Source organism: Hydra vulgaris, chromosome 11 (assembly GCF_038396675.1).
Source record: "Hydra vulgaris chromosome 11, alternate assembly HydraT2T_AEP".
Classification (NCBI taxonomy): domain Eukaryota; kingdom Metazoa; phylum Cnidaria; class Hydrozoa; order Anthoathecata; family Hydridae; genus Hydra; species Hydra vulgaris.
Window position 1 is genome coordinate 25,392,501 of NC_088930.1, and position 20,999 is coordinate 25,413,499.

Sequence of the window (20,999 nt, forward strand, 5' to 3'; positions counted from 1 at the left end):
CTTGTGCACAATGGATGTTTTTTCACAAAAACTAATGTTAAGTCAGTATAGTCATGTAGGTCTAATCATTTTTTTACCAAAACCAATTTTAATGGAAATATGACTGGTATGCCATCATAGGCGCTATGCCATCATAGGCGCCTTTCCCCTACATGTTTTTTAACCTATTCGAAATCAAGGTAAATTTTTTAAATTAAACTGTAATTTACTCTAATAAATATTAGATTACCTTTTATAACACTTTTTCATTAAAACATTTAATTTTTAGTGTTTGATCTTAGGATCTACACACTAAAAGGAGGGATTTTTTTTAGTTTACATTTTTTTTTTCAGCAAAGGAATTGATGAAAATCCAGAAAATAATAAAGTTATGATAAGCAAACCAACCAAAGTAGAGACATGTGTAAGAGTTAATGGGTAATTTTTTTAATATAAATTTTGTTTTACTAAAATTTGTACAACTAAATACTATTGTAGCAAAAACAAAATGTTCTTTTAAAGAGATCCTAAGTCATTTAGCTTTTTTTTAATTTGATTTAAAAGATATGTAATGACAAGTTTGACTTAAATTATTTATACTAAATGTCTTTATACAAATGAAGTTTATTTTTAATAAAAATTTTTTTTCATTTTTTTAAATTTTTAAGTTCAATGGCAGCAGTAAAGTTTGTGTTTTATCATGGTATAAGTTAATCTGGTATATGTTGAAACGCATCTATCTTTAAGAATATAAACTTGTTTTTAATTGTAACATAGTATATGTAATGATGGTTTTGTATGAACTATATAATATACTATATAAACTTTTTAATTTTTATAATAATAATTTAAAGATATGTTGCGCATTTTTTTGTCATTTTGACCCATTGTATAGAAACATTTAGTAATCTATCATCTCCAATAATAATTGCATGACATTGATTATATTAGTAATAATGTGTGTGACCAATCCAACAATCCCATTGTAAAATATTACTGAACAATCAGCTTTTTATAACCACTTTTCCAAATGTTTATAATAAAAATTAACTTTAAAAAATGTTACATAAGAATCCATATTTTAAGTGGTAATCAAATGTTGAGCATTTTGAATAATTTATTCTTTTGTTATCTTGATCCATATTGTATTTATTCTTTTTCAGCATCATTTCTTTGTATCTCTTAATAGTTTGTGTCCTTGTCTCTTAATAGTTTGTGTCCTTGTCTCTTAATAGTTTGTGTCCTATTTTTAACCTTTTGAATGATTCAAAATAAAGTAAAAAGGCCTTGTTATTGCTTTTTCTTTTTATAACTAATAGTAGCAGTAAAGAGCAAATAGTTTGCTACGTAAGTTACAAATTACATTCTACAAATATTATTTAAAATCATTTCAAGATATTATTTGGACTGATGTGTTAATTTAACATAAATTCACCTTACTACAAGAAATATGTCTCTTATATAATAAAATAATCTTTATGCAAGTAAAACTTTTGATTAGTTATCCAAAAAATCAGTAAACTTTTATGCTGAAAAAAAAATTTTTTTATAACATTGCAAAAACACACTAGTTGTTTAAAGTTTTTTAACTTATCCAATTTGTTGAAGTTAATGTTATGCCTCTAACTAATAAATTTTTCTCTAACTAATAAATTAGGCATTAGTTTTTGACATTACTTTTAATTCTCCCATAAAAATCTGATAGGAGAGAGATCTTGTGATTAGGGAGGCTTAATCTCCCAATCAAGTGTTGAATAAAACTCAATATTTGATTGTTCTCAAACTCAGTCAAATAACTTATACAATTTTTTGAAAAATATGTTTTGGATTTAAGTTTTAAGTCACTTTCTTCTGAAAAAAATAAATGGCTTCCTCTTAATTCCAAAAGGTGCAGTTTTTTTAAGTAAACTACTTTTGCCATTACTCCGTCTATTTTTACGAAGTCACCTGTGGCATTCCAACCAAAACAGCCTCACATCTCAACACTACATTCACCATGTTTTTCAGTCAATTATACACACTATTTTATCATACACTCAACGATTTGGTTTTCAGGCAAACAATCTTGTCTCGAAATTAAATTTAAAAAATTTTAAACTTCAACACGTTGTTCCACCTTTACAGTCGTTGATGGTGCATTTTTTATGTAGTTTTTCCCACTTAAGCATTTTTATTATTCTTATGATTTTTATCAAAGCATTTTAATCAAAATACTTTTAAATTATCTAATAGTGCAAAAATAAACAAAGAAAATAATAATATAAAAAATAGCATTTTAAAAAAAAGTTATTGTCATTAGAATAAATATGAATGGTAGCATATATATATATATATATATATATATATATATATATATATATATATATATATATATATATATATATATATATATATATATATATATATATATTAGGGTTATGACATTTTATTTCTGCAAGTCCATAAATTCAATTGATAAGTTTTTGTATGTAAAGTAAGAAAAGCATAGTGATTTTTTATTTTATTGCAAAAAAACTTCATCCGCCAATCATAATTCTGCATCTAACAGAAATAAGCAGAGTTTAAATAAACATTATTAGAAATATTACTTCAACTGATTTTAGCATTTAATTACTGAAAACTAAAAAAATAATATTTACTAAAAATCTTTCACACTGAAGACCGGGCCGAAAGAACTGTCAAAGAATTACAGGACTTGCATTTACTTTACTTAAAGTAAAATCCTTCGGAACCTCTAGCTTGTGGGTTTCTATAACCTGGCAGGGTTCTGAGCCCTTTTTGAGATAAAGGGTTGTAAAACCCTTTTCTCAAAACCTTCTCAACCCTTTTTTTTCTCAAAGAGTTCCAGAACACCTTTTTTAGAACTTTTTTTATTTTGGGTCCCAGAAACCCAGCAGTTCTAAACCCTCTTTTTAAACCAGGGTTCTATACTAAAAAAAAGTTAAAATAAGAGGTTTGGATTTTTTTAAATCTTGAAAAGTTTTTGTATTTAAAATTTGCCACCCAAATCAATCATAAATTGTCACTTATTTTCCTAAATCAATTATAAATTATAACTTATTTCTTTCTGCTTTTATAAAAATTACATTTTTTTAAGTAATGTAACTTATCATGTTTTGCAATACATGTACATATATTTTTACTTTTTTTTTTTTTCTTAATTACTTGTAAATGTTAATTCAGTAACATATTTTATTATAAGCATTATTTATTTAAACCACTTTGGGGGGAAAATGGGTTCTGGAACTTCTGGTTACAATTGAGGTTTGGAACCCTGATTAGTTAAAATAGAAAAACAATAAAAAAATAAAAAATATTCTGAATTTAAAAAGTAACAAAACATTATAGTCTATAAAGTTGTGTTTTTATATAAATAAATATGTATAAATAAATAAGTTGCCTCAATTATTATAAAAGTTTTTACTTAAAGTGTTCTTGATTTTGTCTACTTTAAACACGAAAAGTTTGAGATCTTTTTTTTTTACCATAAATGGTAAAAAAACTAAACTAGTATATATATAATATATATATATATATATATATATATATATATATATATATATATATATATATATATATATATGTATATATATATATATATATATATATATGTGTGTGTGTGTGTGTGTGTGTGTATATATACACACATGCATACTATTTGGATAACTTGCACAACCGTGGGAAGAATTAGTCAAAGCTTTAAGTTAGCTTTAATTATTTTTTAATTTTTATAGCCATATAGCTTATATAGCTACTATATGGTCTGCTACACAGCCTGATATATAGGTACTATATAACCTGCAGGCTACCTGCCCTTTGTAGAATACATTTAAAATTATTTGTAAAAATACAAATAGTTTTAAATCTATTCTACAAAGTAGTGTTTAATGTTCTTAAAATAACAGGCAAGTCAACCCAAGACATGTTTATATGTCTTGAAAATGTTTTAGTTTGCATTATTACATATTAAATTAATTTATTGTTCTGTTATTTTAAGAATATTGAGCACTCTATTTTGTAGAATACATTGGAAAGTATATATATTTATATGTAGAGATTTTTTTTTGAGTAGTTTTTTTTTTTTTGTTCTAATTTTTTTTAATTTAGAATTAACTTTATTATTTTCGATTAAACTTTGTTTTTTTTTAGGAATGTTGAACCAAGTGTTGTTCTTTTTTTTTTTTTTTAGGAATGTTGAACCAAGTGTTGTTCTTTTTTTTTTTAGGAATGTTGAACCAAGTGTTGTTCTTTTTTATGACAATGCTGTCCTGCCTGGTAATAATCCAGACTTATCAGAAATTGGTGCAGAAGTTAAATATATGTTTTTTGTAAGGAACTTTATTTTAAAAAAAAATAACTTTTAAAAAATAACTTTTTTATTTTAATCTATTATTATAACTCTAAAAAACAAATACTTATAAATTTTTTGTATTAGTATTTTTATTTCATGTTTGTTTTTAATTATTGTTTAATTGTTTATTCATGTTTGACTTAATTATTATTTTCTAATCAATATTGTGAGTTAATTTAAAATTTTTTTTTTTAAAACTTTCTATATACTATTTATATTAAAAATTACCTGTGATTATATTATAAGTTAATAAAAAAAGCAATTGTCACTAGAAACTATTTTAATATATTTAATAATTTTTTGAAGTTTTATAATTTAATGAATTTTTTTTTTTAAATTGATTCTAAAATGCTTTTTTGAAACATTGAAAATAAAACCTTGATAATATCAAAAAGCAGATAAGTTATATGGCATTAAAACGATTTTTTTTGTATATGATTTATTTTGATGATATCAAAATAAATAGATATAAAAAAAGTTAATATGACAGGCACAAGTATAAAGATGGTAAAATGTCACTTGAAACCATATTCAATCAATCATCAATCTAATTTTTTAGTTAAATGAGAAAGGCAGATCTCTCTCTCTTTATATATATATATATATATATATATATACATATATATATATATATATATATATATATATATATATATATATATATATATATATATATATATATATATATATATATATATATATATATATATATATATATATATATATATATATATATAGGTATGTATATGTGTATACATATATATACATATACATACATATATATTTATATATTTATATATATATATATATATATATATATATGTATGTATGTATGTATGTGTGTATATATGTATGTATATGTGTATATATGTATGTATATGTGTATATATGTATGTATATGTGTATATATGTATGTATTTATATGTATATGTATGTATATGTATATATATATATATATATATATATATATATATATATATACATATATATATATATATATATATACATATATATATATATATATATATATATATATATATATATATATATATATATATATATATATATATATATATATATATATATATAGTCAAAAAGTCTCTTCCATAAACTGTTGTTTTAAATCAAATACTAATAAACCAGACCAAAAAAAGTTTAAAAACTTAAATAAATTTTTTTTAAAGGATTTTTTTTTTGCCTAAGCCAAACCCTCAGTTGATGTATCAGTACTTCCTTGTAGCAGCAAGCTATAAGATAGTTGATGTAGCAGAACTCCCTTGTGGCAACAGGCTATAAGATAGTTGATGTAGTAACACTCCATGTCTGTTTTACAGTAAAAAGGCAACACTCCTTGCATGTTTTAATATTATAAAACAATAAAAAAAACAAAAATACCATTAAATAACAAAAACTTTATAGTCATTATTATTGCGGTTTTTTAAAAATCAATAAAATTTATGTACTTCAGCATTTTTTTATTTGTTTTAACTTTTGAATGATGTTAAAATATTGCCTAATTGTTGGTGTTGCTTAAATGTAATAAATATATTACTTTTTTTTTAATAAATATAATTTTTTTTTTTTTAAATCTTTTAAATTAATTTTTTAAATTAATCTTTTTTTAAAAAATTTTTTATATCGATTAGTTAATTCTAATTATTCTATTCAATTTTTTCGCCTAAATGAAAACTTCTGTTTACTTCAAGATTTAAGAACAACAAACTACAATCCTTTAGTTTATTCTGTGATTTAACAGAAACAAACTGCAATGCTTTGTGACTGAAGAGATTGATTAAGATCAACTTATTCAAAATCCAATAATCAAAATTGGCATCTAAAATTAAAAGTTAAATATAATCAAAAAAATATATTGAATAATGAACTTTTATTTAAATGTTATACAAATAAATAAACAATAAAATTTTGAAACTCATAAATTTATTTATAAATATTTTTTTTATTAGTATTATTAGTAAAAACTCCACAAACATGACAAAACCCATAAACAAGACTTAGATATTTTTTCAAATATCTTAGTCTTGTTAAACAAAATTTTCTCCTTGCTCAGAACACACAACAGTTTTTCCTTTAACAGCTTAAACTTTTCTATCACCTTTGCTGTGCTATTCAAAGCATTTTAAAGTGAGACATACTTCTCCTGATACCTAGCTGGATGTAACTGTCTTAACTCCTTATTTACATAGTTATGCAAACAAACCCTTCAATAACTCTATAGTTGTTTATCAAAAAGTAGTTAATTAAAAACTCATAAATTTTTTGAGTGATATTTTTTCTTTGGAAAGCAAGCATAAAAAAAGCAAAATAAATTAATATAATTAAAAAGATCACTTATTTCAGCATTATAAAAAAAAATTTTTAATGTATTAGTTGCAAGTTATTTAAAATACTAAATGCGCATAAAAATCCATTCCTAATCATAATTATCAATAACACTAGAAAGTTTATAGTGATTTTTTAAGACTATTTTGCATTGATTACCTGCAAATACATCCGTGGTAAACTTGTGGCCCAACCTTTTTAAATCATCAAAGGTCTGAAGAAGAAAACTTTTATGAGACCATATGTATTTTTTTTTTTCATGACCCTTACACTCTATCTGTGTAAGGGTCTGTATCTAAAACTTCACATAGCACTCTTATAAAAGCAATTTTCTCAGCAATTTTTTATATCTTAACCCTAATGAACATCTTAAACACTCATAATTCTCAATATCACATATTACACTTATTCCAAACATAATTTGCAAAATAGAAGGCACTACATTTTCTTAAGTTATTATGAAAAAAATTACAGGAACAATAATTGAATAGTAAAGCTTACTGCAAGTTCTTAAGTTTCTACCATGTCTATCTTCACAAAAGTTCTCATTGTGAGACCTTTCTAGAGATTCTTAAGATTTTACAGTTAGGTGGTGTCTAAGATATTGAGACATGGCTTCTTAGATATTATAGCTCAACTAGATCTGTAGAACATTAGGAAAGCAAGCAGTAGAACTCTGGTGTCCCAAAACATCATAGGTAAAATTAAAGTCTTCACCTAAGAACGGCTTAATTTTTTTGCCTTTCAATTTAAAATCTGATAATAAAATTTTATGGTCATTGGTCATCCTGCCCAAGAATAAAGTTAATATTCTCATGACAATCTGAGCGTTAAATATACAAATAAATTATACAAATAAGATGATTTAGAATTAATAACTTCAAAATGATATATCTTGTATGAAATATCCCACCTTTATCTCCAGCAAAAAGAAGAGTAAGTTGATAAAAGAAAGTTTATTAACTTATAAGATGTTAGTCTAATTATCTAAATAGAAAAATTATGTGTAACATTGTTTATTTTATACATCAAAAGTTGCCTCGCTGAAATAGTTGTTTTCATAAAATTTGTTTGATAACAGCTCCAGGTAAGGTTCAGGATCATTATGATCACCCTACTATTAGTATTATGTAACCCAGTACTATCTGTCTTATGCATGCCCTGCAGCTATATAGGGTTTGCTTTTTTAGGCAAATGCTAGGAGAAACAAACTCCAACTTAAAAATTCCCTGCCTTGGGGATCTTGGTTGAGTAAAACCTAGAGATGGTGTCACGATAAAAATACTCATATTAGGTAAATGTTAATTGCATCCAGCTACTTTCTTGTAGAAGGCCTTCAGGCAAAGACTTAAGAGGGAAGCAGAATAATTCTGCTGACCAACCTCAAACCCCTTCCTTATCTTTAAGACTGGTGTAAATGTATACTTGTGCTTCCTTGTTTCCTTCTTAGCATGAATGCTCTATCATTACGACTCTACTCATAGATTTTTACTTGTGTCTCCTTTCTGAGGCTGTGCTTTATCTATGTTCTTTTTAAACTTTAAGTCATACCAAAAGTAACCCAAAATACTAAACATAAAAACCATCCCCACCACGTAACTATTTTAATATATTTTTTATAAATATTCATGATCTGCAAAGCAAACTTCTATCAGTTGAATCTTATCTCTAGCAGACTTGCTCGCTTATAGTTAGACTAACTTTAATTCCATAAAATATTCTGAAAAGTTCCAGTAAAAACAATGCGAAATTTGGATGTTCTGTTAGAAACTCTATTGCCTGTTTTATTTTTTAGCAAGATTTAAAATATTTCAACAAGTTGTTATGTATCTAATTACTCTTAAAGATGTTAAAACTAATGACTTAACTAACTAATGACTTAACTAACTAAGGATTTAACTAAAGTAAGGATTTAAAGTTTTTTTTTTCGGAAATTCAATTTTTAAAAGAAGAAGACGTAAAAACTGGATTAAAGCTAATGATTAGCCTAATCAATCTGATTTCATAACTCCAATTTCTAGTTCAGTCTGAAAAAGAGAAGAGAAAAGTATCCTATGAAGCTTTATGTAAAAAACTATGAAGCTTTATGTAAAAAAGACAATCATTTGACTATCAATAAAATTAATGCAGCACAAAACTTAATTGAATTATTGAACTTGAAAAAATTTAATAATTCAATTAAGTTTATTAATTGAAACAAGTAAACATATGTCATACCAAAATCTAACATCAGGCAAACAAAAGAAAAAATTTTCAGGCTTATCTTAAAGAATAGTCATGTCCCTTTTAAAAAAGTTAAAACTTAGTTCACTTGCATTTGTTGTTTGAGGACCTAATATTGTGCTATAAAGTCGAAGTCCATCAAAAAAACTACTTTTCTGTTGTAACCCTGCAATAGTGTAATATCTCTTAAATAATAATACCAATTTTCTACTAGAGTTACTGATCTAAATTTTGGTCAAATTGTGGAGCAATAAAGAATAACCTACAAAAATGTTTTTGAAAAAAAGTTTCAAGACTGATTATATTATTTATTGTACTGAAGTTTTTGTTGCAAGAAAAAACTTTAACTTTATAATAGCAAACATAGTTCAGTTATAAACATGTTTTAATCATTAAATTTGTAACTGGTGTATAATAAAAAACTGCAATTAGTTTGCTGAGGCAATTAGTATATTATCTGGTGGCTGGAGTGGTTGTGTATCAGATAGATTACTATATCAAAATAAACTATCAGAGGCTTAAACCTTGTGGCTATACAATTGCTGACAGAGTGTGCTGATTCCTATTACTTACTACTGTTATTCGATAACTATTGTGTTTCTTTATTATGTAAAATAATTTGACTGTATCTTTAGGTTACCATATTTATCAATTTGCTGAATTAAGTCTTCTATACCAGCTTGAGTTTTAATTTACTACTATTAATACTACTAATAATCACTACACCGATGATTTTAAAAATGCTATTGGGACAACATTAAAAATCAAAGCTTTTATAAAAGACTATAATTAATTGGATGCAAAATCTAGACATGATGATATTTGATGTATAAAATGTTTCCTGTTAATTATATGACTGTGAAGGTCACTCAATTTATTAGATAATACCATGTTAAATATGAATGCCTTTGATCATTACATTATGAGTGCAGTTAAATAATGTAAATGTATATAATCAGCAAATTTTCATGTTCCATGACTTTTTCATGACTCATAAAATTACCTGACTTTCCCATGAAAAATTTATCAAAACTGTAACATACAAAGCATCAGAAAATCTCACATAGCCCTTTAAATTTACCCAAAAACATAAACTTGCTTTAAAAGTGCTCTCATTGACTTTTAAATGAGTCTCTCAGTGCACACTTCGATGAACTTCACTTTTTGAATAATCTTAAATTTAAGCATCAGCGTATTTGATTTAGTCATAACTTTTTGCATTTGCATCATAAAACTACAATTTTTTTTATATCATAACGAGAATTTTAAAAATCAATGTATATCATTTCATCGCTTTTCTCCACTTTTATTTTTATGGAGTTATTCAAAGAGTAGACTGAGAGGCTCAAATAATGATGTTATCATGGGACTTTAAAAATATATTTTTTGTAATCTTATTTTGATTGTCAAATAATAATTCAAATAATAACTTATAGTTTGCAACTAAATCAATCATAGTTTCCTGAGTTTTACTTATTTAACTTCCTGACTTGAGAATAATTTCCAAGTTGCTGGCCACCCTGATTAATTATAAATAATTTTTAACAAAAGTCCTCTCTATAAATAAAAAATTTATAGAGAAGTATTATATTATTATTTACAAATTAAAAATCTAAATCACTTTAAATGAGGGTATTAGTTTTACTGCACCTCGGATGCTAAATTACTACTACTTAAAAATATTCAATTATGATGCTGTATTCAATTATGTTGTTATTTATAATATTTCAAAAGATTTTTAAAAGCAATATGGAGTGAAATAGCTTATAAGAATTTTTGTTGTTGTTGTTTTACGAGATCAATCTAAGTTAAAAATTTGCAGATGAACATAGAATAAAAGTTTTTAATAGCTATAAAAGTTTATAAAAATAATAAAGTATTTATTTTTACAATATAAAAAAAAAATTATTTGTGTAAACTAAAACTAACTATTTATGAAATTAGTTACATCTTTTATGTAACTAATTATTGCAACCATTTTTCATAGAGAAGACAAAATTTTATTTAAGGATATAAGATAAATGCAAAAAACACTTATAAAGTGTATTTATATTATGAACTTATGAATGTATACTTGTAAAGTTTTAACATTTTCTGCCTACAAGTATGGGCGCATGTTGTTTACAAAAAAAATGTGACATTGCACGGAAAATCATCTATACATACGCTTCAATCCACCTATTTTTCATGAAACAACTACAAATACAACTTTTAAAGTCTTCTATTAACTGTTTCTTTGCTGCTTTTTCTCCAAATAAGACTGCTTGCATTTTTATTGGGAGAAAATCAGAATAAAAATTTAAAAAAAAAGAGCTTGGGATGTAGTGCATTTAAGGTTATGATATCGCTTTAAAATGTTATAAAAAAAAACTGTGACTTTTTCTTGCTAAATAAGACAAATATAAAATTATTTTTTATAACATAGCTAAAGAAATTTATCTTCAGATTTTCATGTTCATGTTGAACTTTTGATTATTTGGTGGACAACAAAAATATGCAAGCATGAAAAAATGACTTTTTTAAAATAAAAAAATTAATATCCACCAAAAACCAGATAGAACAGACATTCATTGATAAGTGTTTTAAAACAGAAAAGTGAACTGAAATCATTAGAAATATTTTGAAAATTTTGATTTTTATTCCATTTAATGTAAATAATTATTTTACAAGATGAATCTTTTACATCTTTTATTTTTTAGATTTTTTAAAATAATTTTTTTATTTGAAGATTATGTATTGAAAAAATTTAAAAGTTTTGAAACTTTTTTCAAAAAGATTTTTTAAAGAAAATTTAAAGATTTTAAAATCAGTAAATTTTAAAACTTTTTATGTAGAAATTTTTTATTTTTTGATAAACCCATGACATAATGCTAATGTATGTATTAAAGCCTTTATTTTTAGAAGTTTTCGAATGTTTTTCATTTTAATCTGACATCATCAGACATCAAAGTTGATGCCTGGTATTTACAGGCCTAATTTAAGTTGCATATGCTTTCCTCCAACTACAAGAGCATATTGCTTGCCATATGAACAGTTATTTTTGGAATTTGTCCCAGTGTTTATGCTTGAATTTATCATCCATAACTCCAGTTTTTGAGTAAATCGCTATCACCTTTCAGCGTTATATTTTATCAGTTTTTTTATATTAAAGTTTAATTAATTTTTTTTTAGGTTCAAAACTCTGGATTTTTTGCAGTGAATAATCTTTCTGCAGACGTTGATTTGGTGGTGAAGAAAGCTGAAAAAGGTCTTGATCTTATCTATGTTGTCAACATGATGGTATAAATATTTATTTTTGTATATATTAGGGTGTCTCAATAAAAAAAATTTTTTGAAATTCAAAGTGTGTAAAAGTGAAATCATTATTTGATATATAATCATTATATGATTTTATCTTTATGTATAATTATGTGATTTTATCATTATGTATAACATATTGCTTCCAGTGAAAATGTTAGCTCTTTAAGTCAAGTTGAATGTAAAAAAGGTTTTTTTAGGCTATTTTTAAAAATTAAAAGTTTTTTAATTTTACAAATCAAAAAGTTCTATTATAGTTTTTTCAAGTTGAAAAGTTTTTATATTTTAATTTTACAAAAAGAAATTAAAATTTATTGCTTATGTAATTAGTGTGATGGTTTTGACATTAAAGCAACTAAAGAAAGCTAAAACTTAAGTGTTTAATTTAAGAAATCTGTATATATATACTGTATAACAGTTTCAAATGATAAGTTTTATTAAGTGTTACAAAATTAACTACTGTTTGCTTTAACTTCAGACAATGGCTTCAGGAAAAAAATGCCAGAATACAATATAAATTAAGGATCAAGATGAAAAGATTAAGAGGATAGTAGAAAAACTAGAAGATAAAGAGTTTGAAGTTTCCTTGTACACACACAGCAACTGAAAAATTCATAAATTTAAAAGAGTGTCATATTTGAATGGTCTCAAGATGCTTGAAATGGCAATGGTCAGTACTTGAAATGGCAAGGGCTAGGTACTAGTTTGTAAAACTTTGCACTTGAAACTTAAGAATTCTGCGCCACAGCACTTCAGAGAGACACTTTCCAGAAAAGAGAAGTCAAGTATACTGGTTTATTTCCTGGGCGCACATATACTTAATTTATCCTTCAAGCACCCAGAATCTCACCATGAGGACAGGTTTATGAGTGACTGTCTCTATGTAATTAAATTGGTGAAACAAATATTCCATAATAAAAATACTTTTCCAGAATTATTAAAAGTTCTGCATCGTTTGCATATCTATTTATGTTTATATATATATATATATATATATATATATATATATATATATATATATATATATATATATATATATATATATATATATATATATATATATATATATATATATATATATATGTTTATATATATATATATATATATATATATATATATATATATATATATATATATATATATATATGTTTATATATATATATATATGTTTATATATATATATATATATATATATATATATATAAATATATATGTTTATATATATATATATATATATGTTTATTTACATATACATACACATATAAGAAGACCTGTCACATAGAATTGTGTAAGAGCATTTGTTGAGAAAGTTTTATGTTGTCTTTCGCTCCAATGTTGTATCTTATTGCCAGTGTTTGCATCAAATCAATGGCTTTTTGATTTAGTCAGCACTTTAACGACTGTTTAATTATTACAAAAGTTTTTCATATTTAATTGTTTCTTTTTATTTTCACAATTTAGCTGTTATATATTTTCGATCTTTTAAATAAAAAATTTTTTGTTTGTTTTTTGGTCTATCAAGAATTTTTTTAAATTAATTAATTTATTACAGATTAATGGTAAAGAATGCACACAAAAAGTAAATCCATTAAATCCTTTCAACCTTGTGGTAAGATTTTTCTATTTCTTATGATTTGCTGTCATTCTTTTCCTTTATTGTTAAATTATCTTCTATTATTGTTTGAATATAAATAATGAGATAAACCATTAAATATAATATGTTAATTAATGAGTTTGTAACATCAAATATTTTGATTTTCATTTTTTTTCGACAAGATAAAGAATTGGTTTAAAAACAACCAATACAACCAACTATCAAGAAAAACCTGCATTAAAAATTACTTAACTTAGTAAATTGGTAGTTTATTGTTTCTTATGCTAAAAAATGAGTCCCAAATGATTCCATAATGTAAAGCGTCGCGGGTGAATAATTAGCTGATAGCCTAAATGTTTATTAAAAATTATTATGTAGCTAGTTAACAGCTTAGGAATCGTCCATAAATTACAGAACGCTAAATTTATTTAAAAACTGAATTTAGAGAACTTAAGCTCTTTTACGCGGCGATTTTTATTAAACTTAATGTGCTATTTTGATTTTTTATTTAACTTAAGGCTCTGGGAGGAAAAACTTTTTTGTTTTGTTTATTAGTGAAATTTAGCGTTGCGTAATTTATGGACGATTCCTAAATTAAATGAAAATGTCGAAAGTTTGCTTACTGATTTTTTTATTTTATTTATTTTTAAGGATTTAAAGAAACCAAAAAGAGTTAAACGATCCAACAACTTGGTACATCTGCATGTTTACTTTAAATATTATTCTATGAAACTATAATTTTTTATAATTGATTATAATAATTTTTTTTTTTTCAAGTGAAAAATATTCAATTTTATAGAATTGCGAGAATGCAAAATGCAATAGATACAGTTGTGATATTTCAAGTATTGAGAAGGGTCAAAGTGTAACTATCAATCTCATTGCCAGAGTTTGGGAAGCCAATTTTGTTAAGGTTTTTTAAATAAATTTTTAATTCGATTATGATAATATTGTTATGAGTTTTTTTGTGTGTATATTTATTTTGTGTGATTTTAGTTAAAAGTTCCCGCTACAGACCTCAATGCGACCATAAATGTTAAGTTTAGTCAAGAACAAGCTACAAAAAACATTCAAAAAGAAAATTGCGTTATGTCAGCTGCGGTACGTTAGTTACGTTATGTCGGCTACGGTTAATCATTTTAAGTTAATCTAGTTTAAAGTAGTTATTAGTTTAAATTATGTTAAAGATAATGTTGTTTTTAATAATAGTTTGTGCTTATCACATGGTTATGAAAAATGATGTATATGTTTTAACAAATCTTTTAAAACATATTTTAATGCGTTTTTTAAAGTTGTTTTTGTTGTTAATTATAAAGGTTCTATTTATTTTTAGTTGTACTACAATAATTACTTAAAATTAATTTCTAGGTTAACCTCGATGTCAAGTTGTACAATCCTCCTCTAAGAAAATCAATGCCTTGGTGGATTATTTTAGTGGCGATACTCGTAGCTTTATTGTTACTCGCAATCGCTATCGCGCTCTTAAAAAAAGTTTGTATCTTGTTTGTTTGTAAATATCTATTATAAATTTTTTATTGCTTTTAATTTTTCTTATTTTTTTTTTCCTAATACTAATCAACGGATTTTTTTAGGCTGGCTTTTTTAAAAGAAAAAATCAAAAAGTAGCTGGAGAAAATGAGCCGCTCAACACAGAGGAGGCTACCTAAAGATTTAAGATTTTGTTAACATGCAGGACCCTATCTAAAATGCAAATTTTAATACTAAAAATATTTTATTGTTATCTTGAGCTTCAAGTTTATTTTAAAAAATTTAAAAGATGCTTATTGTAAAAACTCAAACTTTTATAGCTGTTTTTTACTTGTTTATTAGTAAAAAAAATTTACTTGTAGTTATTAGTAAAGTCTTTAAAATTGTAGCCTGTCGAATCAGGTTCCTCATTTGGTATACATTTTAACAAAGAAGATTAGCAACAAAAAAAAAATATTTATATGAAACACTTTTTTTATTGCTTTTTAGATATCTAAATTATTAACAATAAAAAATTGAGCGTTTTGTATTTTTGTTACATTTTATATAAAGCAAATAATTTCTTTAGTCAAAAGTTTCTGAAAGTTGCATTTGTCCTTTCTTTTTTTTTTTTTTAATCTTTTTTAAAAATATTTATTTTCCCAAAAAGCATTTGTTATTTTGTTGTAGTTTTTTTCGATATTTTATCTTTATTTCAAGACAATTATTTCAAGACGTAGCATATTTTCAATAAAAGAAAAACTTTTAATCTATGTTTTATTTAGCGTTGAACGAGTTGTTAGTTGTACGCTAATACCCAGTTCACACTAAATTCTGTTTTAAATAAACATGTTTTAATGTAAACATAGTTTTATAATAAACATGTTTTCAGTTTTCTTGCGTTCAGATTGAACGTTCTTTAGTATTTATATTAACGTTCGAAAATGGCGCTCTCAAAGAAAAACTTGATCTCGAAGTTACGAGTATTATTGTACATATCAAGGAAAAAAAGAAGACTGCAATTGCAGCACATACTGATAAACTGTATTACTGCTTATAATTTTGCGGTTTACAGAAAAATTTGGACTAAACCTCGCAGTCAAAGCTTTTGGTACGAAACAATGGTAAACTGTTGGAACGAAGATGATTGGATAAAAAACATAAGAATGTCTAAAGCAGCCTTTAATTATCTGTGCAAGGAAGTTTCACCTTTTATGCCTATACAAGGCACTAACTTTCGTAAATCTTTGCCTTTAGAAATGAAGTTAGCTGTGACACTTTACTTTTTAAGTGGATCTGCAGATTACCGAACAATAGCCAATTTATTTGGCTTAGGAAAATCAACTGTTTGTACAATAGTTCACAGAATTTGTAAACATTTTGTTGATAACTTAATGAAGAAATACATTTCCTTACCCTCAAGGGAAGAAACAATGGAGATTATAGTAAGTTTTGAAAAATTATATGGTTTTCCACAAGTAGTTGGAGCAGTTGATGGATGTCACATAAGAATAAAGGCTCCTCATAAAAATTCAGAGGACTATATAAACAGAAAAGAATATCACTCCATTATTTTACAGGGATTGGTAGACAGCAAGTATTTATTTAGAGATATTTTTGTAGGGTGGACTGGCAAATCACACGATTCAAGGGTTTTTAAAAATTCTCCCTTATATAAAGAGTGTCTGGCTAGAACCTTTTTACCTACAAACTTATCTAAAATAATTGATAATATTGAAATTGGTCCTCTTATCCTTGGTGATTCAGCATATCCCCTTAAAAATTGGCTTATGAAACCTTACTCAGATCGTGGAAATCTTAGTATAGAAGAAGCAAAGTTTAACGTTTCTCTTAGTAAATGTCGTGTGGTGGTGGAGAATGGATTTGGAAGATTAAAAGGTTGATTTCAATGTCTTTTAAAGAGATTAGATACAACAGTTGAACACACAGTCATTATTGTTACAACATGTTGTATACTACATAACTTCTGTACTTTGACAAAGCAAAAGTATTTAAATGAATGGATTGAACAAACAGAAATTGACTTAGTAAACCCTATATTAAACCACAGTTGCATTGAACTTGACAATAAAGCTGAGTTTATTAGAAATTCCATAAAAAAACATTATTTTACAACTGTTTAGTTGTAAATGATTTTTTTCAAACAATGTTGTAAAAGGCATGGTTTATTTTATTTTGAGAAAAAAATAACAAAACAAAGAAATTGCTTCACATTTTTTTAATCATAATTAAAAACTCTATCTCAGTCCCACTTTTAAGACGTTTAACATCCTTATCATTTCGGATAAGTACATTTGGTAACTTGGTAATCAATAAAGATGCATTATCTTGAACTGAAAATTCCTCTTTTATTGTGCAAGTAAGTTTTTCTAGTGTCAAATCTGCCAATGAAAGTTCTATTTCAATAAAATATAAATCTTCAACTTGACGAACTTTTAATATAACACATGATTCTTCTTGTTTGTGGTTTTCTAAAATACTTTCTAAAATTTTATGATCAATATCAGCCTGAGAGGTCATAAATTTATTAACAGTGGCATTTAATTGTTCAAACATTACCTCACTTCTTGATTTTTTCTTTTTGGATTTTTTAAAGTAAAAACTATTATCTTTTTTTACCAACTCTTCAGATTTAGAACTTGACGGAGTAGTTTCAATGTCTATATGTTCACAGTTTACTAACTCATTAACACAATTATTAAAATTATTCACTTCTGCAGTTTTTTCAATAATAACATTCATGCCTGAGGAACTTTTCAAAAAAGTTGGTAATGTGGTTGGTTTGTCACTAAGAACCTTATCAATATATATATATATATATATATATATATATATATATATATATATATATATATATATATATATATATATTGTGCTAACTATCAAAGAGAAATAAATATCTTGTTGTAAAAAGTACAATTTATAAACATTCATTTCCTTGTTTATTCAATATTAATGTAATTCGTAATCACTTCTTGTCTATTTGTGATTTATTTAAACTATTTAGTAACGAGTGGTTTGATTTTATTTAACAAGTTATTTCAATTTGATCCAACTTAACTGAAAAAAACAAAACAAAACCTTGTGCATGACTTCAACTTTTCTTGGATATTATCTTCTGACCATTTACTAATTAGTATTTTTGTTTCCTCATCATCCCAATGTCTAGCTCTCTTTCTAGATTTAACTTTTTCTTCAGCAACAGCTTTTTCCTCCGCCATTTAAAAACAGTTCAGGGTAATAAAACGCAATTAAAACAACCTCGCGACGTTGTTTTATTAAAACAACTTTTAACGTTGCGTGTTTTAATTAAAACCAATTTTAAATTTGATGAGAATAGTAAAATGTAAAACGCGTTTAAAATACGACAATTAAAACGTGTTTTATCGTCAGTATGAACGGGGTATAAAAGAAGTCACAGGGCATTGTAGGGGCGGATTCATCTCCCTCCTTAATCCCTATTTTTTTTAGTTTTAACTGGATTAAGTGTATTTTAAACACGTTTCAATAATTCTTTTATAAACCACTTATAACATCGCTAAAATAGTCACTAGAGTTGAAGATATAATTTTTGTAAAATTAAAAAATTATTTTACTAAAATACTTAGTTGAGGCAATGTAAAATATATACAGGTTTTAATTTTTCAAAATACAAGATTTTAGTTTTGAAAAATTGATTTAGAAAAAATCTGATTATTTATTCACAAGTTCATAATTACTGGCAAAGACCTTTACGCCCTTACGCTACTTAGCAAAAGTTCTTTTTTAAAACATTTTACTATGTAAATTTTTTATACAATTTTAATTGATGTTGAGTTTAGACAACTCAGGTCAACTCAACATCAATTAAGCAAATCTGGCAAAAAAAATAAAAATCAACGAAGAATTGTTTCTCCTCGCTTGCTTATACCGTCCTCACTGATCAGGTTCTTACTTAATGTCCTTAATGATTAAATTTTTACTCAGTGCATCACACCGATCACGGCCGCTCGACAGATACTGCCTAATATAAACTGCTCAACAATGCTACTATATGGCAATTTCAATTTTAGCCAGAAGTTAACGGTGGCATTGCAACAGTTGCTCACGTGAGAGATGAGCGTCAAGACGATCTCAGGTTCCAAAAGTGCCTTGATGAATGTCACCTAACTCAGGTTGTCACATTCCCAGCGTACCGTAGTATTCGATACGTTGAGCCCACTAGCACACTTGATCTGATCATAACAAATGATCCAGAGCGTGTTATCTTCATCGAACAAGGTGATTCTCTCGATAACACTCCAATGGGCCAGGCACACTGTTTCATTGAAGGTCAACTCGCTGTTGTAGGCCTTGACAACTCGTTTACTTTGCCGCTACGACCTCGACTTATTTGGAGCCGAGTTGTTGATTGGGCAACAATATTCACTAGTCTAAATGCAAACGATAGCTACCAGCTCCTAGTAAACGCGTATAATGAAGCCATCAATCTAGACATCCCATCAACAACTTCTCCCTTCACTGAGAAAAAGGAGCAATGGGTAACACCAGATCTTATTAAGGCGTTCAAGGCTAAACGCGCCCTTATGGGCCAAGTACATTAATGCAAATCGCGATACGCACCAATTACTCAAAGGATCACATTGCACCGTATGCAAAAGCGTTACTAAAATGGTATATTCTGCCAGGCACAACTACGAAGAGAAACCTGCCAGAGAATGCAAAAGCAACCCTAAACGCTTACATGCACATGTACAAAGCAGACAGAGCGTCAGGAAAACTATTACATTGCTAAAAACAGCTAATAGCAACATGACTACCAATACCGGCAATATATGCTCATTGTTGAATAACTATTTTCATTCGGTTTTTGTTTTGGAGCTCGAAGGTCCAATGCCAGCTTTTGAATGTCGTACTAAAGCAATTTGTGTCGTCAATCCAGCAAGTTATAATATTGGTATAGTACAAAAGTGCCTCGACCATCTTAATAAAAGAGAATCAACCAGCTACGGTAGTTTACATCCACGGGTCCTTAGTAAATGTGCAGTTACCTTTGCCAAACCTAGTTCGCTTAAGTATAAGTGATCGACTTGTAGAGAAAATTGAATGTAAAGCCTATTTTCAAGAAGGGGAGTAAACTAAATGCATAAAACTACCGGCCTATCTCACTCACATCCATTTCATGCAAAATGATAGAAAGTATTTTTCAAACAATTATAATGGAACACTGTGCTAATGGCTTAATAATTTCAATGCAACATGACTTCATCGTTCATCGCAAGGGTTGCGTCTCAAACCTGCTAGAAACTTGGGACATCGCGACGCAAACCATTCATTGCAGCCACACAGTAGACATCATTTACACAGACTTTGCGTTTGACAAAGTGCCGCGTAAACGCGTTCTTCATAAACTAAGGGCCTACGGTATTCAAAGATTGCTTTTAGACTGGATCTCAGCTTGATTACACGACCGAAATCAACAAGTGGTCATCAACGGCATCACATCTGAATGGCAAGCGGTCACTAGTGGTGAGGAAAATCATGAAAAGCCTGCCAATACCTAAGACAGTGTTTCCACGGCAGCATGTTAAAAAAAGTAAAAAAGACACGCAATAAATACTTATGAGCATAAGTTACTGTTACTGTTAACGACAAAACAACATCGTAGCACAAAATAGCTAAAACACAAATAACCATAAAAACTAGTTTTATTATGTTAATAGTAAACAAAATTATTTTTACCTTATT

At 26.3% G+C, this 20,999-nt stretch overlaps 2 protein-coding genes across 2 annotated transcripts in view; both read left to right on the top strand.

Annotated features, from left to right (window-relative positions):
• The window catches only part of LOC100206667 (integrin alpha-8), a 97,650-nt gene extending 81,630 nt beyond the window's left edge, over positions 1-16,020 (top strand). The window contains exons 23-31 of the mRNA XM_065810570.1: positions 334-417; positions 4,205-4,307; positions 12,065-12,172; positions 13,743-13,799; positions 14,436-14,477; positions 14,584-14,697; positions 14,781-14,885; positions 15,153-15,275; positions 15,377-16,020. Of these exons, the coding sequence (XP_065666642.1) occupies positions 334-417; positions 4,205-4,307; positions 12,065-12,172; positions 13,743-13,799; positions 14,436-14,477; positions 14,584-14,697; positions 14,781-14,885; positions 15,153-15,275; positions 15,377-15,451 (811 nt within the window). The 3' untranslated portion in view covers positions 15,452-16,020. The remainder of the gene's footprint in view (positions 1-333; positions 418-4,204; positions 4,308-12,064; positions 12,173-13,742; positions 13,800-14,435; positions 14,478-14,583; positions 14,698-14,780; positions 14,886-15,152; positions 15,276-15,376) is intronic.
• A 352-nt stretch (positions 16,021-16,372) lies between these two features.
• Positions 16,373-17,155, top strand: LOC136086943 (uncharacterized). The gene has a single exon (XM_065809445.1). The coding sequence runs from the start codon at positions 16,373-16,375 to the stop codon at positions 17,153-17,155; it is 783 nt and encodes a 260-aa protein (XP_065665517.1).
• The last annotated feature ends 3,844 nt before the right edge of the window (positions 17,156-20,999 follow it).

Coding starts and splice junctions, on each gene's coding strand:
- LOC136086943 (XM_065809445.1), top strand. CDS start 16,373: ATGGTAAACTGTTGGAACGAAGATGATTGGATAAAAAACATAAGAATG.